This window comes from Argiope bruennichi, chromosome 7, assembly GCF_947563725.1.
Source record: "Argiope bruennichi chromosome 7, qqArgBrue1.1, whole genome shotgun sequence".
Classification (NCBI taxonomy): Eukaryota; Metazoa; Arthropoda; class Arachnida; order Araneae; family Araneidae; genus Argiope; species Argiope bruennichi.
Window position 1 is genome coordinate 80,085,067 of NC_079157.1, and position 26,369 is coordinate 80,111,435.

Sequence of the window (26,369 nt, forward strand, 5' to 3'; positions counted from 1 at the left end):
TCAAAATGAGGATTTTAACTTTGATTTTTTTTATTTTCTCAGCTATTGTTTTTTTATATATATATAGTTTCTATGCAATAAAAAATCATAAATATTTATACATGTACTGATTAATATATATATATATATATTATTTATTCAAACTGATTATAGTCAATTTTCTTTAAATAGTCGAAAGTTAGATGCTACATTTATTGATATTCATAATGATACAAATTTTTTAGAATTAAAGTCGATGCATTTTTAAATTTTTTTGTACATTTTTTCGTAATTGTTTAATTCCTTCATAATACTGAAATCAGACTTTTTTATATCTATTATTAAATTTTGATCTTCCTTACAGGAGTTTTTGCAAAAGATTGTCATAAAGTGTTTGATTTTATAATAAAATTGATAGCACAAGCCAAAAGAAAAGGTAATATTTCTTATTTTCTTTAGTTCTTTTTACCATAAATTATTGAAAATCATCAGCTTAATGTCAAACAATATTATACATATGAGAATGTGTTTTAATGATAATATTATACATTTATACTTGGAAAAAAGAGTTCTTTAATATCAAACATTTGTAATACTATTTCTGAATAATTTTATTCTGTTTTAGTGACAAAGGTAAAGTTGCAACTGTTTGATATGTGAGACTTTTTGTTTTTCAAATGTATTTATTTTTATACAATGTTGTGGCACATTTAGCCATTGAAATAGGAATTTTATTTCTTTATTTGGGTTCATTCTGTATGCTATTAATGAGAAATTTTATTGCCATAATGACTAATTGGATGCAGTCTCATGTCTCTGAATTCCCATTAATTATTTTTTTATTAATTTCTAATTAAATAAATTCTCTTAAATTATTATTTTATTAATTTCTTGATTTCTGCTAAATAATTATTTGGTAAATTGTGTCACTGTATAGGTTAGTCTGATATCACATTATATAGGAACATTTCAAGTTTAATAGGTATTTCCCATACTTATCAAAGTTGCAATTATGAGGTCAGAAATTTTTAATGAAAGAATAATATAATTGCTGAGGTACTCTCTCCTAAAATAGTCATTATATTGGATAGATTTTCAATGAAAAAATTTCTTTTACATTTGTATTCTATAAAATAATGAAGATGCGTTATTTGATACTAACTTTAAAAAAAATGTTTGAAAAATAGCATCATTTGAATGGATAAAAGATAATGTAACAGATTAAAAAATGAAAGTTAACTCTTAATTATAATGTTCATACTTCACTTATATATGGAATTATGACATTTTTAACTGCATAAATTAAAATTTAATTCATAAGCAACATAATTCATTGCAGAGATGATGAATTACGATGCTAATATTCTATCAATTCTTAGTTGAATCAATACAATGAATAATGAGATTTTGTTATTTTATGATGAGATAATAGCTAATTTCAAATTGAATAAATTAAGACACTAACTTTCAAATTAGAAGGACTTTTTTAGTTACTCTAATCCTATTTTACTTAGATTTACTTTTAACTTAAATAATTTGACTCTTCTTTATTTTGAGATATGTGAAAGGTTAGAAATTTGAAATAATAAATTCTTGTAAATGCGAGTCATCTTATTGACTTATAAGGCTATCTTGGTCTTATTTTATCCTGAATAATTCCAATATATATTTTAATCTTAAAATTTGCTTAATCTTTTCTTTTAAAAGAATTCGTATTTTTCAATCTATTTTTGGCCTTAAAATAATTTCTTGTATATATATAAATTGTGTATCATATACTGTAGCATTTTTGTTTTAAAATATCATTTATTGTTTTGGTACTTAGGTTCTTCGATATCATTAGATAGTATATATCACAGTCTTAATAGGACCATTCTTTACCAGCTGTCCAGACCCATGGAAAATGTTGTGGGTGAGGAATAGATTCTTTAAAATTTATTTTTTGAAATTGATTGATTGAATTAGAAAGTTTTAAAAATATACTGTCTTAGCAAATCAGTTTTACATAAAAATATGAATTTTAAAATATCCTGGCTTAAAACTTTGTTATTCAATATAAACATGTGAGAGACTCGAAGAAAAGATTGTTATTGAATATACAAAAAGAAAATATTTTTGTGGTCAAAAAATTGTGCCTTAATATTTTAATGAATCTCCATGTTTTAGACTTCCTTGAATTGGGGGGGGGGGGTATTGGTATTACATCTGTCTGTAAATACATCTGCAAAACAAAACAAAGTTGTCAAATAAAATTAAATTCTTAATAACTTCAATATTAAAGATTTCTGTCAAATTTTGGACAGCAATTCTCTCTGAGAAATCTATCTCTCCAACCAACCATCTACTTGTGATCTCAAAATTGTAAAAGGCTAGATGGCTGAAATTTAATTTATAGAATTATTTATTTACTAGAATTATAGCTTTATATCAGATTTTGATAAAATAAAATTCAATAATGAATTGACTGTCTGATTCTTGGTTCTGTTAACTTTATGTATTAAAAACAATTATATGTCCAGCAATATTATTTGTTATACAATAACTATATATATATATATTTTTAAAAGATTCATTTGTTTACTTACAATATAGAGAAACTGCAAAACATTTGTTGCAGTTTTGATAACTTTTTGCTAAACATGTTTCTATCTTGTTTTCACAGACTGGCTTTTTTATTAGGAATCTTAATGCAATTTATTGAGGCTATTAAATGTCTTGGAATTCAATAATTCATTATATATGGTTTTTACGGGTTTAATAAGATGAAAAATTTCTATTTATAATTTAATATAGATGTTTTTAGTTTTAAATTTTAGAATCTAAGAAAATCTTACATTGTCTGTGTTATAAATTTCAGATCAAATGGTGGTACTTGAAGGATTACAAAAAATTGCTGCTCATAAAAATATAATTTTATCTCCTGTGAATCATGAAAATGAATTTTTTGGGTGTCTTAGCTATTGCTTGTTCCAATTTACTGAAAATCCAAATCAAAGGTTCGTGTTATGTATTAGTGTTATCAATTTAATTATTGTTTCTTTTTTATAAATGAAGCATGTTCTTAGTTTAAGACTATCCTTGATACAAAATCTTAGCTCTTTAATGTCCAGTTTTCAGACAATTACATTTTACTCCTATATTTAAATTGCATGCAGTCCAGTATTTATTTTTTGTTTTCACCAACAATGTGTAGGTCAAATTCCTAAAAAATGTTCAGCTGGCGTACACCACCCATTAACCCGATTTTTAAGATATTTCCATTTTGAATTTATTTTTGAGATATTGAAAAGAATTTGAAAGTATTCTTTATTCTATGATATTTTAGTTTATTTTAAGGTCTTTAAATATTTATTTATCATAAAATACTTTTAAAAAATTATCTACAGATTTTTTTTTCTTAATTTTCTAATAGAAACAAAAAAAATGTTTTTTTTTTCAACATTTAGTTTTAATTTAATATTGTTCATAGCCTAATATTTTAAGAACTTTCAAAGTTGGTGTTTTAAACTGAGTATTAATAAATTAATATTGCAGATATTGAATATATTTATATTGATTATTCTTTAGATATTAGACTTGCTTTCTTTTTCTTCCCCCTCCTCCCAATTTTGAAATGTTCAGCTGCATGTTTTTTCAGAGTTGTTTTCCTTTTTTTTTTTAGTAAAAATGCTAATCAACAAACTACATGGCATGTGCCTGCAAATTGTAGAGAACAAACTGAAACCAATCATCGTACATCAGCTCAAGAAGCTGCATCCTTAATATCCAATGCTGCAAACAGAGTTTGGGAAGAATTGTATAATAGTCGGAGACAAGTAAGTCCTATTTTTATTTTTGTTCTAAATCAATATTATAACATTTTCTAATGGCATATGAAACATTGTATCGCATGAAAATAATATGAAAGCCATTACTTTGCATATCATTATTATTTTGTTAGTGTTATTGAAAGAACATGCTAAGGATTTTTTTTTGAAAGGATTTCTAATTTAATTTCTCTTGGAAGCCTAAATCTTTTTTTCATGCTTCTGGTCCTATTAATATTTAGTAAACTACTAGCCGCCTTTGGCGACCAGACGGTTCGCCAATCTTAATGTTCGTTAAAATTTTAATAATTAAATATTTTATGCAATTCCTACTTTAATAGCTTCTTCATCAAAATATTTTAAAACTTCAAATTTTGATAGGCATATAATTTACTCATAATATTATAAACGTATCTCTCTAATTTTCTGTTAGTTCCCGTAGAATTTATACTATAAATTAAAGTGGAAAGGATTAATCTGCAATTAATATAATAATATTTTTTACTGAAACAAATCATTTTTTTTAATAATATGATTACGGATAATAGAGTCACTGAGCATTTAAACTTTATGGGCACTAAAGAATATCTTTCTTAATTTATGTAATATCTCAAGAATTTGTCAACAAAATTTTCTCAGATTCATCATGAACAGATCGATTCATTAACAATGTTTAATTTCAAATGCATTAAACACTAAGAAAATAAAATGAATCGTTTAAAATAATCGGTCGAAAACAGGTTTAAAAAATCTACTTAAAAAACGATGTACTTAAAACTATAAGCGTATACAAAAAATATATAACTAACATTAATACAATTTAATTACAAAAACATACAACTAACCTAAAAATAATTTAAATCATCCGTTGATAATGGTTGTCATGTCAACAATCAGAACACAATGCGCATGCGTGAATTTTCAACGCCAGTTACGGTAACGCAAATGCGAGAGTTTTTCTACGCCAGTTGGGTTAACGCTATGCAGATTATAAATTTTTAATTTCCTTTATTCTGTTTTATTTTAATTCAAAAGTACTTAAGAATGAATCTGAAAGATCGATTCATTAACAATGTTTAATTTTAAATGCATCAAACATTAAGAAAATGAATAGAATCGTTTCAAATAATCAGCCGAAAAATCTTAAGCCTAGCCTCATGACTGTTGGGGAAAAAACCTGAAGCCGTACTCATTTGGCGGTGGGGAAAATGAAGATTTTTTTGGCGGGAAAGTTAGTTTTTAATTAATAATTAAAATTCTAATTAAAAATTCAAAAAAAGGGCTATCCTATCTTGTAAGTTAGATCAAACTGCAGACGGTGTGCAAATTTGATTAAAATCGGTTAAGTAGTTTAGGAGTCCATCGCGGACAAACAACGTGACACGTAATTTATATATATTAAGATATTTGATGTGCCAACATTTTAAGTAAATATTTCATTCTTCTATCCCCAAAACTGACAATTGAATATTTGAATGTCATTGTTCTAGATTATTAGTCACCACCTCAAGGAAATGTCTTATGTTGATTGATGAATTTATATTAAAGTGGACAGTTGTATTAAACAATCTAAAATAATGATAATCAAAGCTTCATATCCCATGTCAATTTTAATCCCAATTATTTAAAATATCAGTGTATCAAGACTATTTTACTAATTATGATTAATAAGACCATGGGACTAAATAAAAATTTTAATGCAATTTCTTTAGAAGCACATATATTGACTCATTCAATCTAAAATATAATTCTTTACGTCAATTAGAGCATGTTTTTGTTTAGAAATATAGGTCATCTCTAATGCCTGAAAAATTAACTATTTGGCTACAATTGGAGTAGATCCTGTATAATTTCCCTATTATTTTTTATGACAAATGCTTAGTTCATTATTTATAATATTTTTATTAAGTTGGATAGTTTTGCTAAATTTTCATTTTGCAATGCATATTTAATGAACGTTTAGAAAAAAGGAAAGGTATATTACTGTCTTATTATAATTTGTCTTGGATTTAATTATCAGAAGGCTTGCTTTTTCTTTTTAATTTTTATAAACCAAGCACTCTATAAATTATCTTACTAAACCACGAGGGGAAAGCAGCAGTATTAATAATTATGTTCCTAATATGGATGAGATTGGTGATTTTTTTTATTTTACCATGAAAGTTTAAAACATTTTTTTTTAAAATAAAACTTCAAATCAGATATTTTGCATGCATTCTTGATTTCTCTTCATATTTTTTGTAAACTAAATAAAAAATTATTTCTAGGCTTTGGAAGAAGTGTGTAAAATGCCTTTGAGTGGTTTTACATCTCATACTCAAAATGCTAAAGTACCAAGTCTAGATTCTTTGAGGTCAGTATTGCATGAACCCATTGGCAAGTGCTGGCAGAACTACTTGGATAGTGAAAGGAAACAAGGATATACTAAAGAAACATGGTTTTTCCAATCACAGTTTCAATCAGTTAGTATAATTTGACATGAATTTATATGAAGTACAAATTCTAATGTTTTTAAATATTTTATGAATAAAAATTTTAATGCAATTTCAATAAATTCAAGTAGATTTAGTAAATACTTACTAAAATATGAAAGTTTCAGAGATATTCCTTTGAAAAAGTATTGATACATAATTAAATAATGTCAATGTTTTTTCCCTTCATATTTGAATGTTATTTTGTGTGTCATTGAAAAGAATGAAATTCATTTCTTCTGGCCCATGTTCTGTTAAAATGAAACATATGTTTATAATAAAATATATAAATTTGGAACATTTATTATGCTCAAAATATTGGTTGCTTCATTTATATTTTTATTTAGGTTTTCATCACAATTATTAATATTAAGTTAATTTATAGAAAAAGTTTGCTTCAGTTTTATTTTTATATCTCTCAAATAAAATATCATAGTTTTAAAATCTTTCCAAATTAGTAATTTCTTACTTGCTAATGAAAAGAATGAAGTTTGTTAAATGGGAAGAAATATGATAAAAAAATATTTCTTAATTCTGCTACTTTAAATTGATTTCTTATGTTAATGTTTCATCAAAGATTAGTTATCTGAAAATCTTTTAATTTTGAGTTTCAAAAGCAGCAGAAATTATCATTCATCAAGTTCAAAACAACTTTTTTATGTGGCAATAAAAAAGAATTGTTGATCCATTGTTTATTAATAACTAAAATAATATATATTTATTAAAAAGCAGCATCAGTCGCTAATTTATGTTGCTTCTTTATAAAATATTTAATTCTTTTTTTTTTTTCAATTGGAACAACTACTTATTTGTACTCAAAAATTCTCAAACTTTACATTTGTTTTTACAAGTGATTTCATTTACAAAGCTTCCTATTGTCTTAAACTTATTATTCTTTTCATTTGTAAATATTCTCATATAAGGGTTATAACACTTTTTCTATAATAGCTTCTGATTTAAATTGGTTTTTGTGATTAATCCACTAAATTATTTTTTAAGAATAATTTTTAAGGAAATTTATATAATGCATATGTTTTTATGATTTAATTTTATTTCATTTTAATTCAGACAATTTTTGTAATTTGATATTTGTGAAAGTTTTATTTGATTTTAAGATACATTAAAAATGTGTACCTGTAATTTTTATTTATCATATTTTTGGAATCACTAAATTTTTTTGTATCAATTTTAAAAAATGACATTGAATTTTTTTACAAAATAATATATGTTTATAAATGCAATTATAATGAGTTTTTAGATATATTATTATAAGGTTTCTATGGCTATCATTCAAAGGTTTTATCCCAGTATATATATATTTTACCATAGATGCTTTTCCCACCTTCAATTAAACTATGTTTACTTTTGCAGAAACTCCAGAAAGTAACTGGTGGTTTATCTCGACTTGCATCAAGAAAAATTAAAAAAGACCATACCTATCGTGTTCCCCTCAGCAATATTTCATATAAAGTAAATCTTATTGGAAAATTTTTAATAGTTTGCTCTTTAAAATCTTATTTAATTTGTTATAGTTGTTCAGATTCTTAACTATCTGTAGATATTTAACTATCTGTATATATATATTTAACAGATATTTAACTATCTGTAGGAATTGGAGCTTTATACTTCATCTCATTTGTCAGTTGTTCGAGAATTGGTAGAATTTCAGTCCAAACAGTATCAACAAGTAAGTTAAATTACATAAATAATTTTTAGCTCATGTTTTATAGATTGTTCTATGCATTTATTTTTGTTAATTGAAAAAGAGAAAGGTGAGTTTTATCATTTAATTGTGGAAAATTTAATTCTGCTTGTATATATGCATACAAATAATATTAACTTCACATCTATGGAAAAGGAGATGAACAAGGATCCATATTTATAAATATTGATGTGGTTTGAAATACTTTACTTAACTAAACTTAATATTTTTATATGAAAAGTTAATCAAAAACTTAAAAGCTCAAAACAATATTTTTTATGATTTTATATACTTTTTTTGTTTTATGCTGTGTTTAGTCAGAAGGATTTGAATCTGGCATCATTATTTTTCATTTATTTTCTTTGTACTGTTCAAAAGTTTAACTGCGAGCAATAGTTTATTTGGCATGTTTATAGAACATTATATTACATTTGATTCTATAGCAATATCTTGTGTATAGCTCTATACTTTGGTTATTACTTGAAGTTGCCAAACTTCTTTGTGTTTTATTTTTCTTTTGAAGGGTTTTCGTATAATTTTGATATACTCTAAGATATGCTTTAAAATCAAACATGAATTATTAGAGTACATAGATGACATTTAAAAATCAAATAATGAAACTCTATAAACATGCAGAAATTGCCTAACCCAAGCCTTCATTGTACCTGCTATATTGAAGATGGTTAAATTTCTTCTAATTTTTATAGTGAAATTAATGATCAAAAGGTTTTGATTTTCTTCTGTTTTTGTATTACATATTTGATTGAGTCATATTTTTTTATTTTATACTTTCAAAAAAATTTCAAAGCGAATGTTAGTAGAAACTAGAATAACAATATTGTTAATTAAAACTAAACTAATTTCAAGAACTTTTACCAGAGGCGGACTTATCTATATTCTTATAGAGAAAAATATAATGTATTAACGCTTAAAATTTTAACAAATTTTATTTGTATCGTTCATTTAAATCATTCAGCTCTTTTATATTAAAATTTTAAACCGTATGCATCAAAGTGTTTAGTGATAAAAGGTGGAGATTTTTATAATTTTCAAGGATGAACTATTCAAATTTATTCAAAAAAATGGTTATTTCTTAAATACCTAACATTTAGAAGTATTTTGATATTTATGTTAGTGTTCTCTTTATATTATTTCAGCAACTATCTTTCTTCAAAGTTGTCAAAATTAGTTTTATTGTCCTTTAAAGTTGGTTATCTCTTCATAGACATTTTAAATAATTTACCTTGTGTTAAAAGTTATTATTTTAATAGCAATGAAAATGATTATATTTCGTTTCTGTATTGAATTCTAAACTAGCCTATATTTATATTTGTGTGAGCGAGAATCAGAAAGTAAAGAGACATTTGAGAAAAGGTGCATTTATTCTAATGATAAAAAAAACTGAAACTTGCATTATTTTTTTTTTTTTTTTACATAGCCACTCTGGACTTCAACAAACTTTTCCCGTTTCACAAATTTTTTATTCTGTTGGGAGAAAATCAACAGAATCTGTATTCAATTCGAAAATATCTGTAATCAAATTTGCACTGCATCAATGACTTCTTTAGTGGTTATGAATCTTCCACTTAGCACTTTTTTCTATGGTTCAAACATGTGAAAATTGCTTGGAGTCAAATCTCGAACTGTTTGGCGGATGAACCAGCACTTCGAATCCAAACTCATTTATTGTTTCAACCATGCATTGGACAGAAGGTGGCTGAGCATGTATGTGCACTTGTAAGAAGGAATATATGCTGAACTATGAGTGATATGTAAAAAGTTGACACTTTTGTTTAATTTGATTCATCTATTTCCCATCACCATACCCATTTTCAAATTGTCCTCAGTTGTTGACGTTGATCCCCTGCTTGATCTTTCATCGTCATTTAAAGAAGTTTTTCTCTGTTGAAAGTGCTTTATCCATTCGTAGGTCATGCTTTGTGAAAAACTCTATCACCATACTTCACTTTCATCCGACGATAATTTCCACAGGTTTAACACCTTCTGCAAACAAAAATGGAATTACTGCCCTCATTTCCTCTTGGTGCATATGTAATGGTCTGCTACACTCCAGCAACTAACAGTGACAAGTTGCATGGAAGTGTTGTCGGCTACACTAATTCAGCACTAGATACTAGCAGTGTTATCAAACCCTGGAAAGAGAAAGATCAGGTATATATATATATATATATATATATATATATATATATATATATATATATATATATATATATATATATATATATATATATATATATATACCTGGTAACTATAAAAAACTGTCACAATATACAATACCGTAACTATCATAGAATTCACAAGAATGGAATAAAATTTTGGTTCAAGGTATTTTGAGGTATGCGCTAAAAAACAGTAACATATGAAAAACAACAGTTAAACTCTAAGAATACATAGTGTCATCATGAATTACAAATGAATACATAGTGTCATCATGGTTGAAGTACATCAAGTTAAAAGTTTGTTAAACAATAAAATGTTTTATTTTCTGTTGCTTCTCTGCTGTTATTGGTTGTTTTCTCCTCAGTTCTTAGTCTGTCTACTGCTGGTGATTTCCATGCTACAGATACCATTGCAATGCTATTTATTATTTTTTTGGTAATGAGAATGTATTCCAATAAAAGAAATTGATGTTTCCATTTTGAAATTTTGCCACTGTATCTGTAACTGTTCGAGTTTAACTACTGTTTTTCATATGATCTTAGAGAACATTAGGAGAGTACAGCCTTTGTTGCCAACAATCCCATTTCAATGAATTGGTCAATTAATTCTTGAGTACATACCTCAAAACATCTGGACCCAAAATTTTATTCAGTATTATATATATATATATATATATATAGTATGAAATTACATTTAATTTTTCCACATTAACATTCTAATCATATTCTACATAGAATAATATTGCTTCTGTTCTAAAATATGAGTTTATAGGTTTTGTGTCTTTTTCTTCCAGAATAAACAATATTTGCAAAAGTATGTTTTTAATGAATGGTTACAAACTGAAGCTGAATTGACAAGAGAACGTGCTCTTTGGGGACCTCCAGTTGGTTCAAAATTAGATAAATGGATGTTAGACATGACCGAAGGTATATTTTTAATTTTGTTATTATTGAAGATACATTTACATGTGTTTTTATATTATGACATGAAAGTTTTGCTAAAATATTTATAGAAATCTTCTCATATTTAAATAAGGAGATTTCTATATATAATATGAGGAGATTTCTATATTCTATATAAATATCTCTTCATTGTAGGACCATGTAGAATGAGGAAGAAGATGGTTAAAAATGAGCTTTTTTACATCCATTATCCATATCGGCCTGAAGTTGAGGGTGGAGAAAATGTAAGTTTTGTGTTTCAATTTTGCCACAAAATTTCTAGTTGATGATGTTTCTTTACTGAACTTAAATCATTATGCTATTTATGTTGGCAGTTTTGAATGTTAAAAGTGGTGTTACAAAAAATATTTCACAATTAAAAAACAATTATTGCTGTACATACTTCAAAACTTTTAATTTTCATTGTCTAAGTTTTATTTTAGCAAATAGTTTTGAATAAAAGAAAATGAATGTGTATTAAAATAAGATTTTGTTGGGGCATTATGAAAATGGAACTAGAATCAATAATAGCTAACAAAAAAAAATCAAGTTAGTAAAGATAAGCCTTGTATAAGGGGAAGGAAGAGTCTCATGCAGGTGGATGTGTACCAAAATTGGTCTACAAGTAGAGCAGCCCAGCTACTGCAACACTCATTGGATGCAATCTTTAGCTTATGCCTTTTGTTATTGTAGAAGACAGTGAATTTTGAAGTATTCTGCCTAGGCTTTGAACAGTTCCAACTTGTTTGTTTCTTGCTTATCAATCCATTTTATTATTTTTTTCTATTTTGTTGTTTATCAAACACTAAAAAAGTAATAAAAAGAACAGTTTTAAAAAGGGAGGGAAACATTAAACAATTTCAAAAAGCCCAATTTGCAAGCCATCATAGTATAAAAGATTTAATTCACTTTGTTTATTGAAGAAATGAATTATTTTTAAATAATTGACTGCCATAAATGGAGTTAGTTTGAATTGATAAGTTTTGTAACTTATTTATTACAAATTATTTTGGAAATATTAAGATCAAAGAAACTTTTTTCAATGTTTTTTTTAAGTTTGCTGTATAAGTTTTCTTAAATTGTTATACTTATTTTAAGATGCACAATAAGCTGAAACTTAAAAATCTGTGATGCCTTTTTTATAAACTGTGCAGCAGAATTCTTGTGTTAATAATTCTTATTTAGATATGTGAGAATGTTTTGAAATTTATATTGTTAATCATAATTTTTAGAGGGCACTGAAGTATAAAGTAGCCACAAGTTTTGATAGTAAAGAGTATTACAAGAGATGGAGGCCTGAAAATATGGTGGAACAAGACACTATATCAATGGATGCAGCTTCTCTAGAAAGTGTAGATATTTCAAATGATACAGAATCTTCAGAAGAAAGAGAAATAGGTTAGTTAAATGGTTTATTTCAACTTGTTTTTTGGTTTCTTGTGTACGTAGTATAGAGAAAGTATTTAATTGCCAAAAAAATTTGAATTGAAGATTTTGATGAATCACCACATTTTAGACCTCCTTGAGTTTGAAAAACAGGTTTTTGGAAAAGGTTCATCTGTGACAATGATCAGTCCAGTAAATAGATTTAATTTCTCTAGAACAGATTGAAATTTTTCAAATTCTCCAAAATTTGAGTGAAATCCAAAAAGGGGTTGACTGTCAGTCAATCTGTGCTTTCAGAAACATGTAAACACGATAATTCAAAAATATAATGACTTAAAAATATCAAATTTGATAAGGGATTTTGTGATTACAAGTGCAGTTCTGTGTCAAATTTTTGAGTCAATTGAAGCACAAATTGGACTTTTAGATACTATTAATTGCATGGCAGGGATTAATCATCTCATAATTCACTAAGGGTGAGATGACAGATTCAGTTAGAATGTTAAATTCATGCCAAAAATGTATATTTCATAACTATTGTAACCTAATGCCATATAAGGCATTCTCTGGCATGATAAGTTTAATAGTGAGTATAAGAGAAAGTTTTGGAAAGACCACTGGTTACTTATGTCTTTTTTGTTCACTTTTGAAACAGTTATTCACAATAAAATTTCTTTACTTTAATTTTCAAATATTGGCTTACTTCATAACAGTGTCCAAATGAAACCATTAAAAAGTTATTGAGGGGAAGAAAAAATGTCTTTATTACCGAATCATTAAAGAAAATTTTTAATATGTTTTGAAAGTGATAGAAAATAATTAATTTGTGTAAAATAAAAGTGTATTATATTTGTATATGAAAAGTTTTTATTTTCCTGTAATTTAATTGCTTAAATTAAATTTTTTCCTAAATACTGCATAAAAATAAATGTAAGAGAAAAAAATTTGTAATAGTTTAGAATTAATAAAGTAAACATTAAAAAGTTTGAAACTGTTGCATTTTTATTATAAAGAATTCCAATTAAATTAGACTCCACCCCAGCCCTCCTTTCTTCTTTTTGGTAGGGACTAAGTACAGAGTTTAAGAAATTGTTAATTGTTTTATTTTGGTGTTGAAAATGTTTGATCTCAATATTTTGTTCTTTATTTATTTATATAATATTTAAAATTTTGAGGTATGATATAATGTATATATTTCATATTGGTTTAAAGTGCAGATGTTTCTCTCCTGTCTTATTTATTATTTTGCTGATGTGCTTATTATCAGGTTTCCAAGGCCTTCGTGCTGCTTGCCTGTTATCTAGATCATCTGCCAATCGTTCAAGTGATTGGGATGATGATCAAGATATATCAGAGACCACTACTGAAGGTTCTGGTGATCAAGATTCCAAAAGCAGTGACAGCAGTCCAGAAAATCAAAATATCTTAAGGTTATTAGAAGATGGAGAAAAAGTAATAGGCTTTTTTTTTTCAATCTGAAATTTTTATATTTTATTTTCAACATTTCCCAATATAGTTTATGCAAAAAAATGTACTTTTCAATCCGAGTACTCAATCTTTTTCAGATTATAAATCTTCCTCAATATATTGAAATTTACCTTCAGTTATCTTAATTAGCTAATAAAAATCTTTCTTTAATAGTCTTAGAATAATTCAAATTTTTTAACTTTGAGTTGTGTGCATTCAGTAATGAATAGATACATTTTTCTGGCCTCAAAAATTCCAGAAAAAAAGGGAGTTTGTCTTCTGAACAGAGCACTTTTAATTTACATCCTTAATGTATTTTCAGATGGAAAAATGTTTCTCTTTTCTAGAATTTTCAGTTAAATTAGAAAATAAATAATTATTTTAAAACTTTATTTAATTAAATTTGAACAAAGAGATAATTTTATCCATATAATTGATTCAACAAATTTTATTTAGTTATAATAAAGATTCTGGAGGGGAGAAAAGAATTTAAATTATGTCTTCAAAGAGCATTACATGTTAAATAATGCCAATAATTTAAATTGATAAATTTCATTGTGCAACTAATGATACATATATTAGAATAAATGACTTCTCTCCTTTTCCTATCTTGGCAACTGGCTTGGTGATTGCACCTGAATTCTACTTTTGAATGTTAATAAAATGATTTTTGCAAAACAAATTTGTAAATGAATCAAAATAGTGTTCATACGTAAGCAAAAATTTTGAACAGAAAAATTTTAGTAAAACTTTAGATAAATATATATAAATTGAACTTACATCAAGACTATGTTTTTGCTGATAATAAAAGAAGGTTGGATTGTCTTTTTAACTAATTATTTTATTTAATTATAAACAATTTTTTAAATTATTTTTTTATTTTTCTTTTAAATATGTTAAAGAATTTCCCTACTTATATATTGTAATTTTACATTTTATTACTCTTTTATTGGTTTGTATGAATTTTGCATATCTTTATAAGTGTGGTTATGTGGTCTGCATGAAAATTTGAATCTTAAGTTTTAAACTAATAGAAAAGTTTTTTGTGGCTAAAGATTCTTACTTTGAAAAAGCAGGTTTTTTATAGTGTAAGATCAAATATCACAACATTTTCATTCAGAAGGCATTAGCTGCCATTGAGCTGTAAATTCATGTTTACTACTGAATAAAAGCAAAAAGCCTTTCAATATTTACCAATGATACTCAAAATTCTAAGAAGAATGAAATGACATTTTGAATTCAGAGAATTTCAGATTTTTTGTTTAAGATCATGACGCTGCCCCCTGATCCCTTTGTTCCTTCCCTATAAAGGAATTTTGTTTTCTGAAAATGATGGAATTCAAAGCATCTTTAAATTCAGATATTATCTCTATATATTAACTGTACAATGTATCAATAGGTTGCTTGTTGATAAATGGTGAAAAAATGGTATTTAATGCAAAAAAGAAGATTGGTAGCTTTCTAAACCTTATTATAAATGGAAGCAATGTATTAGTTTAAATTTCATTATTATTATTATTGAATGCCATATTTTGCAATTTAGAAAATGAAAAATAGAGATTCTGTAAAAATTTTCAGTAAGTTCTCTGCTTTACAGATATTCTGCTGTGTTATGTTATATTTATATAGCATTTTTAAATAAAAGTTGCCAATCACAAAGGTGGTGTGAAAATGTATACATGAAAGAAAGAGTGGGTGTATTTTATGCCTTTGCAATGTTTACTTGTAAAAATATTTTTTTTAATCCCAAACTGAATTTACTTTTTCCTTTATCTTATTAATTTTATGAATGATTTTTCCATTCAGATTAGTCATATGTTTCGATGTGCAAGAATTCAAGGACTTGACACATGTGAAGGCTTGTTACTTTTCGGAAAAGAACACTTTTATGTAGTTGATGGTTTTACACTATTGAAGACTCGTGAAATTCGAGATATTGATTCTTTGCCTGCTAAGTAAGTCCCTTCCCTATCCCTCTTATTCCCTTTGTTTTTTCAGTAAGCATTTTTACTTGAAAACATTCATTAATAAAAAATATCTGTATTGAGCTTAACTTTATTTTTCAGAAGAAAAATCATTATGAAAAAATTTATTTCTACTTAACTTCATATTTGTGACTTTTTTATTCATCATTTATCTACATAAATGAACTCTTTGAACTCTTGCATCTTTTAAAATAATTTCATTATTATTATTGTCAACCATGATTGTATTATCTCAAATATAAACCACTGCACTTTTCTAAAAGTAGCTTATTTAATGGCAATTATCATGTGCCTATTTTTAATCAAATTATAGCATGTTTTAAAATTTAAAACTAATATGTTTTTTTAAATTTTAATCAGTAATTGGAATTATTTATATTTACTATAATAAGCTATGAGGTGTTTCCAAATTAAAATGAAACCTTAATTGGGCATTGTATGAAGTCGTTAATGTGTTAGCCGATAGATAGCATGGTGATATTCCCAAGTGCATGTGTGTATTTAACAACTTCACATCAATATCCTAATTTCTTGTGCAATGTCATGATGAATTCTTCCAGATCAGTAGAAAGAACTGTTTTCTGAATCTTTTGCATAGAAAGGAAAGATGCTTTGCTGATTTTTTTGTAAGATATAGAAAGCAATGTCTTGCATGGTACACCATATTGTATTGGTGTTCAAAGCTATGACTTGTGACATATAAATATCAAGGATTGCTACATTCTGGGCAGGGCCACATTGTGACCGACAATGCCCTAATTTTGTCTGTGGAACCTCATACGACAGAATTGTCAAATCACTGCACATGGAATTACTGTTGAACTGTCAATAAGCAAAAGGACTGTGCATCACATAATCCACAAAAAAGCTTGATTAAAGCAAGGTTTGTGCACAGTAGATGTCCAAGCATTCGGATCCATCAGCAATCCTAATTTTTTTTTTTTTTTAAACCATCCCTTTCTATATGCTGAGGTCAGTGTTTCAATGTCAATGAATGCTGGTTATTTATAGTTGTATTGTTTCATGTGAACAGTAATTATAATTTTGTTATTAAAATTTCTTTACACACAACTGTAGTCTCCTTTTCATTTAGGCACATTTTATATGTTTATCTCTCTTCATTCTTTTTTTTTTTTTTTTTTTTTTTTTTCAATGCCCTCCTTTCATATTTCTCAAACACATAAAATTTAAATAATATTTTTATGTCCTTAACTAAAAAATAAAATTTGTAAAACATTTTTAAATGAAAATAACAAAAACATATACGTATGGGTTTTATTTTACAGCATGCATGATCCAATTATACCCAATTCAACTCCTGTAAGCAAACATCAAAAACGAATGTAAGTATCAAATATACATTAAAATATTTGGAAAATAATATTTGCTATAAATATATTTCATTCTTATAATACATTGTATCATCATTTCTTGTACTATTATTTGTTTTTGTAACCATTAGGTGCAGTAAATTTTCTTATGATGAAATCAGAGATGTTCATAAACGCAGATATTTATTGCAGGTAAATATGGCAGAATTTGTAATAAATAAGAAGTGCAGAATTTAATTTTATTAATTTGTCTTTGGTTGATGTGAATTATTGATTCTGCTACAAAAACGAATAATTAACAAAGAAGAGGAAAGCAAATATTTTGATTGTTAAAAAAATATAATTTATATATAAAAAGTGAATTCTTTAATTGGATTCAGTTTTTGTTTTTATGTTTTGTTATAAATGAGGAAAATGAAATATAGAGTGTTTGGTTAATAACAAAATATGTAGTTTGAAATATTTAATTCTGGGAGTATTTATTATTTAAATTCATGTACTTTTTATTCTTATTGTTCATAGCCCATAGCTCTTGAAGTTTTCTCAGCTGATGGCCGAAACTACCTTCTTGCATTTCCTAGAATGATTACAAATAAAGTTTATGCTCGGTTAGTATTATATTTCATCAATTTATACAGTAATTAATTGCTGTTGTCTTAGATTATGTTAATGCTGTCAATTGCATTGCAGGTTTTTGTCGGTTGCCACTGCTATTACAGATAATGCACAAGAATCTTTAGCTGGTCAAAAGAGAACTGCAAATGTTGAATCTAGGTAGTAATCTTTTTTAATGTACTTATAATTGTTACTTTTTAATGCATACATTTATATTCCCTAAATGTTTAATTTGGAAAAATTATATTAATTGTCAACTTTAAAAAGTCATTGAGGAGGGGGGGGGGAGTCTTAGATTCTTGAGAAATCTAAGTACCTCTGCTTTAGGATTAAGTTGAATTTCTTTCATTAGATTACATAATTAAGAAAAGTAAAAACTTAATTATTGCTGGGAATATAAAATTCATAAGATGATGTTAAATATTTAAAACTTCTGTTTTGTATATTTTTTAAACAAAATAAGTTATGTATTATTGTTTATTCTTCTGATTTATTAGTCTGAAACTGAATTCTAATTTTATTTTCTCTAGTGCTAATATATTTACTAGTCTGATTAGTGATACATCCGTGACAAAGCGTTGGGTTGTAAGTATTCTTTTCAGTTTTTAAAGTCCTAAATTTATTTTTCTACATAATTTGTTTTATTTATATTGCATATAATCATACATTTTTAAAATGTATTCTTGTTTTCTTCATACACAGAGAGGCGAAATTAGTAACTTTCAATACTTAATGCATTTGAATACTCTGGCTGGTCGTTCCTACAATGATTTAATGCAGTATCCTGTTTTTCCTTGGATATTAGCAGACTATGATTCTGAGGTATATTTGCTTCATTTTTTTATATATATAATATATTTACTTATATCTAAATAAATTTTAATAATAATTGATATCGAATTTTTTAAAAAAAATCCTTTTCTTTGTAGCATTTCAGAAATCTTGTTATTGTTTATTTATTTGAAAATTGTTTATTCTTATGTTGTTGCATTGTTTTTAATAGAAATTCAGGCATGATTTCTATAAGTTTATATAAATAAATATTTTTCATATCATTAATTAATTAGTTTACTAGCATGGAGTATCTCCACTCTAATTATAGACCAAAGCTAAATTTTAAATTATAGGACTTTAAGAGATAGGATTGTTTAAATGTTTCCAATTTGAAAAAATGCTTTTAATAATGCGAAGCATTACATTTTATATTGTTTGAATCAATAAAATTATCACTGAAAAAATTAAATATCCAACTTTTTATGCACGGCTGATTTCTATTAACCATTTTAATAAAATATTCTTGACACACAAAAATTTTTATAGACCATTTCGATAGCCACATCTAGGAAAATCAACCAATTAACAGACACTACTTCCTCTACGCAGGCTGCAGTTCAATATTTAAATATAATTTATAACATTTTTCTCCTAGAAAATAATTTCTGATCTCTTAAAGTTTATGAAATTAACTTTTGAATAGCAATTAAGTGTGAATATTCTTATATCATGTGATGCTGCTTTATTATATTTCTATAATTCAAAATAATGTATAATAAGACATAAAGGTCATCATTTGCCCTAATAAAAATAAAGGCATTCATTTTTATCTTGTCTGCAGGAACTTGATCTTAATGACTCTCAAACATTTCGTGATTTTACAAAACCCATGGGTGCTCAAACTCCTGACAGATTAAATCAATTTCAAAAACGTTTCAAAGAATGGGATGATCCTCATGGTAAGTTTTCTCTCAGATATGTAAGTTTTCTCCAATTTTGATCAAGAATTTTTTTATATATATTTTTTTTTATAATAATTAAAGAGCTTATATGTATCCCAACTCATTTTTACATCCTATGGCTAGTATAAAATGAAATTAATAACAATTTGGTTAAAAAATAAGCAAGCAGTATCGAATTGAATGAGCTAACACCAATGGTGTCAACATGCCCCGAGGCCGGGTGTTGGCACCATACGCGGGACATATTGGCATTATATATTTGTACTTTTCTTAATTATACTGTTGGTATTTATCTAAAAAGAAAATTTTAAAAAATGTTTTAACTAGTAACTTTTATTGAACTAAAGTTTAAATAATTGAATTTAACTAAAAATTGCTCTTTCTTTTTCGAATTTATGAACATTTAATCAAGATACAATGAATTGAGACCGAATTCAAATTGCAAAAATGTTTTTACATCTTTGTTGCTCCAATGTTCAAAGGCAGTGGCAGAAGCATTTTTAAATCAGACCTTGAGATAACTGCTATTTCAGCATTATTGGGGAAAATAAATGTGTTTGTCATGTAGAACTTTTTTTTGAAGAATCTCGCCTTCCATTCTTGGGGGCTCTTTTGGTTCAAAATTTTAGCCATGAAAATTTTGAAATTCTGTTATCTTCAATTAACAGTTTCACTAATATAAAATCATTAACCTCCGGATCTTTTTCTAGATTCAAATAATCGGAATCCTCAATCAAATCACAGTTAATATCAAAATCGTCTTCATCAGGAGACTCAGAATGAAAGATTTGTCTCCTGAATTCCATTTTCTTTCTCTGCATTTCATCTTTTGCCACTTTCCTATTTTTTTTAGCTTGCCTCCTTCAATTTTTTTTGTGTATGATTTTTGTTTTGGTTTTTGCAGTTGTTTTTAATCCTTTTTGTGATAACGGCCTGTTTTTTTGTTTGAAGTGCATCTTTCAGAATAGCAACCTGCCACTTCCTTTATCCGTTTCTTATTCCTTGTCATGTGCCAGCCTTTGATAATGGCCATGGCTCTTTCAGAGTAAAACAGTGTTTGGGATTAAAACTTTAGGATAACACCTGTAGCAGTTGAGTGTCATTTCTTTTATACTCTCCCGCTGAAATTCCGTCGGGTCAGTAGACATCAGATTAGATCAAATGAAATTCAAAAACAAAGAGTCACAGAGATTCATTAAATGTGGCTTAAGGATGGTTCGTTACTCCGAAATTCCGAATCAAGAAATATGTCCTGAGTTCAGTAGAAGTATTCCAATAGCTGCAAAGTCGGCTGTTTTATTGATCTCGTTGGTACCCAGTTGGAGAGCATGGCTATGGAGTATGTCTGGTCCCTATTCCATATATCCTCAAGTCCGAAACTGTATTTGTTGCAATACTGCTTTAAAAAATGCAGCAACGTTGTTTTATTAAACGAGGTTGCCCGACTTAAACTTCTTGTTTCAGACTTTCTAATGGACAAGTAAGAGTTCTTTTTTAAAAAATAAATTGAACCCGTCCTCTTCTATTTATTGATTTCACTTCCATCAATCAGAAACTTCGTGGTAGTCTGGTGTTAAAGTCTTGGCTTGAGAACCGGAGTTCTTTAGGTTTGTGACCTGATCCCACCGCAAAACCGTCGTGTAAGTGGATTTGTTGCACGTTAAATCCGTCGGGGCCAAACATCCAGCCGCTGGTGTGGTGTGGAAGTTTAGAGAGGAGATGTCAGTTTAGGTGTCATCCTCGTCATCTGACTGCGGTTCAAAATTACGAGGTTTGTACCCAAATAGCTTTATTGTTGCTTTAAAACAGGACGTTAATATAACTAAACTTCCATGAATCGGGCATTTTCCGTTTTAATAAAAGAACAAACTAATAAGTAAATTTGGGTACTTCTTTCGGACTGAGACCAAAATAAACATCTGAGATTCGTTTTACATATTCTGTGAAATATGCTTCCTTCTGACGGCTGAAAAAGCAGGTAGCTGCTAGGCACTGCCAGCTTTTGAAGCTTTTTGGCAGTAGCGTTTTAAGAAAAGCAAAGGTACCCCATCCTTTTAGCAGCCTTTGTATACAACAGTTCTTTATGAAATATGTTTTACTGCTTCAAAAATTACGTCTGAGGAGTCGAAGCTCGATTTGTCGTACTCTTTCTGTTTCTAACCATGACTTTGAAAAAAATATATATTAGTCGTCGATATCATTCAAAAAACAAGGCCAATCTGCCCCGCCATGCCATTTTTATTTTGATTCCATTTTTTTTCCAGAAATATTAAATTAATTAAAAGACATATTCTCATGAATGTCAAAATACTAAATGTATCGTGCAATAAACTTCATTGCTAATATTGTATAAGCTAGAAGATAGTTGAGTAAGTGGTAAATAATTACTTTTCAAGAAAAAACTAACAATTTGACCTCTCGCGTTTGCAGATTCACATGAAACTGACTAAAAATTTCTGAGCTTATGAAGTCATACTTCCTGTTCACTCTGTTTTCACTTCTACTGTCATTTAGTGGTTTTTAACAATGCTATTAAACAAATGCCAACTAACCTGGTCTCTCCTACTATTTTTATTTTACATAATAGAGATAACTCTTTTTTTAAGTGTTTAATTTATTAGCTGCTACCATCTTATATGTCTAAAAATTTAATTCTGATTAATTATTGTTTGATATTTTGCTTTAAAAATACAGGCAGTCTATTGGTTTTCTGTTTATTAATTTAATTTTGAAATTAAATTTGTTTTTTGTTGTTTTGTATTTTAGGTGAAACTCCCCCATATCATTATGGAACATTTTATTCATCAGCTATGATTGTAGCTTCATATCTTGTGCGAATGGAGCCTTTCACCCAGCATTTTTTACATTTACAGGTGATTTAAAAATTAATCTAAATAAATGTTAATCAATTAAATACTCTTTTATCATTCATTTTTATGTATTAAATCTGAAATTTATCCGATTTTAAATTAATCACTAATTTTATTGGGAATTTTATATCATTACATGCCATCAAAAATATTTTTAAAATTAATGCATTCTAATAAAAATTGAAAATTTGGTAGAATACAGCTAAATTTTTTGTTTACATATAAGGAACACAACATTATTTCATATAAGGAAATAAATTTTTTCGTGCTATGCGGGGGTCTTTTTTTTTTTTTTTTTTTTTTAATGTATCTGCTTATGAAATAAAAGTCAAACTTTGGATTATTGGTAAAGACAAATCATTTAAATTTTTAAAGATGCTTTTTGTATCAAAATACTACTATTGAAACTCTTTTAATTTAATTTTTATAAATGGTGATATTGTTTTGTTTTTTTCCCCTTTATTTAAACAGTTTTTTTTTTTTTTTTTTGCACATAATTATGAGATTATATGAAAAAAATTATCTGCTGTAAGCATGAATTTTGAAATTATTATTTTTACTTTTATTTTCTTAATAAATTTGACATATAATTTTTTGTTCTCATTTAACTAATACATTGATATTGTATTTGTATAAAATTTAATTTACTGCATTTTTTTTAGCAAAATACCCTTGTCCAAATATTTTTCTGAAAATAATTTACTTTTTTAGCAATATAATGAACTTCTTTTTATTTATTTAATTTACATTTTAAAAATATATTGGGATTTAATTATATGGATCTTTCCATAGAAAAATAATTTAAAACTTGATCTCTTCTCCGACTATTTAAAAATGAATTCAATCAAACTGTATCCTTGTAGTAGATATATTTTTTTTAAGGATGTTGATTTCTATTGTAAATAAAGCATCATAATTCTAGAAATTTATTTTTTGCTCAGATTTCAATAAATACTAATTTTAGAGATAATATTTCATACTTGAGATATGCAATAATAGAAAATGAAATATATATCTATATATAGTTTAAGAACTGACTTTATTTCTGCTTTTTGCGTTCTCTAATACTACATTAGAATTGAGTGCTATATTTAATCATATGCCAATGATTAATTATCAAAATAAGACATCAAAGATCACATGTTTTTAGGCTTTTTCATAATAAAATGCCGATGAAATGCAGCTAATATTAAAGTTTGCTAATTTCATGCTTTCAATATATGAATATCTAGAATTGTTTCATTGATTGAAAATTCAAAACTAAACGATAATATAAAGATTAGCAAAAATAAAAATTGATTAAATATCAAAAGTTATATAAGCTTTTCTTTTTTTTTTGACAAATTTTTATTATTTAAAAACTTTTAAAGGCTAATCCTAAGTCTATTTATAGACTTAAACAAAATTTACTGGAATAAGCCATTGTAAAGAGATTCAGCAAAAAAACAAAGTACTGAGAGGAAATTTTTCAGATAGATTTGTTCATGAATTTGAGAATGTTTGTAGAATTTGAACTATAATAAAGCATTAAATTCATTTCCTGTGTGTGTGTGTTGTGTGTGTGTAATGATATTTTTAATCTAAATTAAATCTTAATTAATTTCCAAATTTTTATTTGAAATTAACCCATATAAATTCCATTCTAAAATTTTCTCTTATTTCCTAATCCCATTCCCATTTTTTATTTAATTAATTCTATGTGTGCTCTAGAAAAACTGATGATCTCAGTATTTTCTCATGCCCTGAGTGAAGGGTTAAAAATCCCTTATGTTTGCAACATTCTTTTAAAGATACCTAAATTTCCCTTTCCTTAGTCTACATGTGTCAAATAAATTCCTATCAAAATCTCATAGAAAAAACACTGAAGCAAACAATTTTGGTCTCTTTTGCTCTTATATCATGATATAAACTGAAAATATATATATATATTCTTTTTTTTATTTAACTAGTTAAAATCTTGCCCATCCACTTGTTAGATTAAATTAAAGTTATCCAGACTATGCTTAATAATCTTAGATGCTTAAATTAAAATAATTTGGGTTTTTTCATCTAGGGTGGTCATTTTGATCTGGCTGACCGTATGTTTCATAGCATTAAAGATGCTTGGCTTTCAGCTGCCAAACATAACATGGCTGATGTTAAAGAGCTCATTCCAGAATTCTTTTATTTACCAGAGTTCCTTTTGAATTCCAATCATTTCGATTTAGGTAAGTATTTTACTTCTTTTAGAGATTCTGTGAAGTCTTATGCTGTGAAAATTATTATTTTAATTGCTTATGGTATAGTAATGTAAAATTCTTAATCAATCCATGATGACACAATTTAATTAAATCCATGATTAAAATTAATTTGTTATCAGAAGTCATAGTATTAAATATGGTTTTAAATGATAATAATGGATTTTCTTTCAGAAACTAACTTGGAAATTTTTGCACTTTTGTTATAATATATTTTAAACTTTTAATTGTATTTTTATATCAAAGTATTTTTTAAACATATTAGCTGTCTTTGGCAGCCAGCTTGTTTGTCGAAATTATTCATTTTTTAACTTCTTAAATTATTAATATGGAAAGCATTTTTGTGATTTGGTATGTGATATGACTCAAAAAACATGAATTCATTTAAATCAATTTACTGCAAAATAAAAAATGCATATATTATGAAATAAAAGTGGAAGTGAAAATCCTACTGGAATTAAAAGCACGTAATTGAATGTTTTGATGTATGAATTTGAATTCCATCATAATATTTGAAGATATTGTTTAAGTTGAATAGTAAACTGAATTAAAGCATATGAAAATTTTATGAAAAAGGATCAGTTTTCATTTAAAAATTTATGTTTTGAGTCTTATAATTATATAAAGAACATTTTCATAAGATAATTTCTTTATAAGATGTGAATAGCAATTTCCACAGACAAGTCATAATATATTACTGATCTGACAATGGTTAAACCTATTTGTCAGCTTGATTAAACTTTCTGTTTGAAGTCTATTTCTTGACTTCTTTTATTTCTTCTTCCCTCTGAGTGAATAGACTTTTAATGACATAAATATTCCAGAAAATTTCTAGTAATGTTTTGAAGCTTCATTAATTTGATGGACAAAGTATTTAATTCAATGCAATTGTAAATGAGTTTAATGAAGCAGTCTGAAATTTGTATGATGGTTTGTTTACACTTGATTTTGTCATTTAACAATAAATAATAGTGATTTTTGCAATATGTATGTTAGTGATAATTATACAATAAAAACATTTTAATGAGATTTTAATAATATTAATTTTATTTTATATCTTCAAATGATATGATATTTATAACTAAGTTTTTAGTCTCAGTTTAATAAAGGAAAAATTAAGGTTGTTGTCTGGTGCATATTATAAATGACTAAATTCATTTTATTATTTCTTTTTTCTATAATTTTCCACAAATTTGATTAGGATAAAACAGCATGAACAAATATAATACGTAAAGTTAATGGACTTAAAACTATTATACTTTAATTTACTACTGCCTGCTTTTGAAACAAGAAGTTTTCAAAAGTCAAAATTAAAGAAAAATAATTTATAATATCTGTTTATTTCTGAAATTCTATGATGAATCAATAAATTCAATTTGATATTATATATGAAAATATACAAATTAGATGAGTTTCTCAATTAGTTAGAATTTTCACCTTCAACTTATTAGTACATTTAGTGAAATTTTCATAACCGTAGATTTGTTTAAGATTTCATTTGCAAATAAAATTATCTTTAAAAATTCTCAAATTGTAAATATTTTATTGCTGTTACATTAAATGTATTTAAATAAAAATGAAATAGAAAAAATTAACATAATAAAGCCAAATTTTGTGATATTTATATTTTTCATTCTTGAATAAAATAAAGTTATCATGGAA

At 26.4% G+C, this 26,369-nt stretch overlaps 1 protein-coding gene across 1 annotated transcript in view; it reads left to right on the top strand.

The window, feature by feature from the left end:
• LOC129974870 (WD repeat and FYVE domain-containing protein 3-like) overlaps positions 1-26,369 on the top strand; it is a 103,639-nt gene that overhangs the window by 61,257 nt on the left and 16,013 nt on the right. The window contains exons 38-58 of the mRNA XM_056087637.1: positions 344-415; positions 1,805-1,891; positions 2,837-2,975; positions 3,641-3,794; positions 6,053-6,247; positions 7,628-7,726; positions 7,866-7,943; positions 10,933-11,065; positions 11,237-11,325; positions 12,313-12,478; positions 13,734-13,918; positions 15,740-15,888; positions 17,205-17,261; positions 17,381-17,441; positions 17,772-17,857; positions 17,940-18,023; positions 18,395-18,449; positions 18,567-18,686; positions 19,480-19,597; positions 22,367-22,473; positions 24,524-24,677. Of these exons, the coding sequence (XP_055943612.1) occupies positions 344-415; positions 1,805-1,891; positions 2,837-2,975; positions 3,641-3,794; positions 6,053-6,247; positions 7,628-7,726; positions 7,866-7,943; positions 10,933-11,065; positions 11,237-11,325; positions 12,313-12,478; positions 13,734-13,918; positions 15,740-15,888; positions 17,205-17,261; positions 17,381-17,441; positions 17,772-17,857; positions 17,940-18,023; positions 18,395-18,449; positions 18,567-18,686; positions 19,480-19,597; positions 22,367-22,473; positions 24,524-24,677 (2,388 nt within the window). The remainder of the gene's footprint in view (positions 1-343; positions 416-1,804; positions 1,892-2,836; positions 2,976-3,640; positions 3,795-6,052; positions 6,248-7,627; positions 7,727-7,865; positions 7,944-10,932; positions 11,066-11,236; positions 11,326-12,312; positions 12,479-13,733; positions 13,919-15,739; positions 15,889-17,204; positions 17,262-17,380; positions 17,442-17,771; positions 17,858-17,939; positions 18,024-18,394; positions 18,450-18,566; positions 18,687-19,479; positions 19,598-22,366; positions 22,474-24,523; positions 24,678-26,369) is intronic.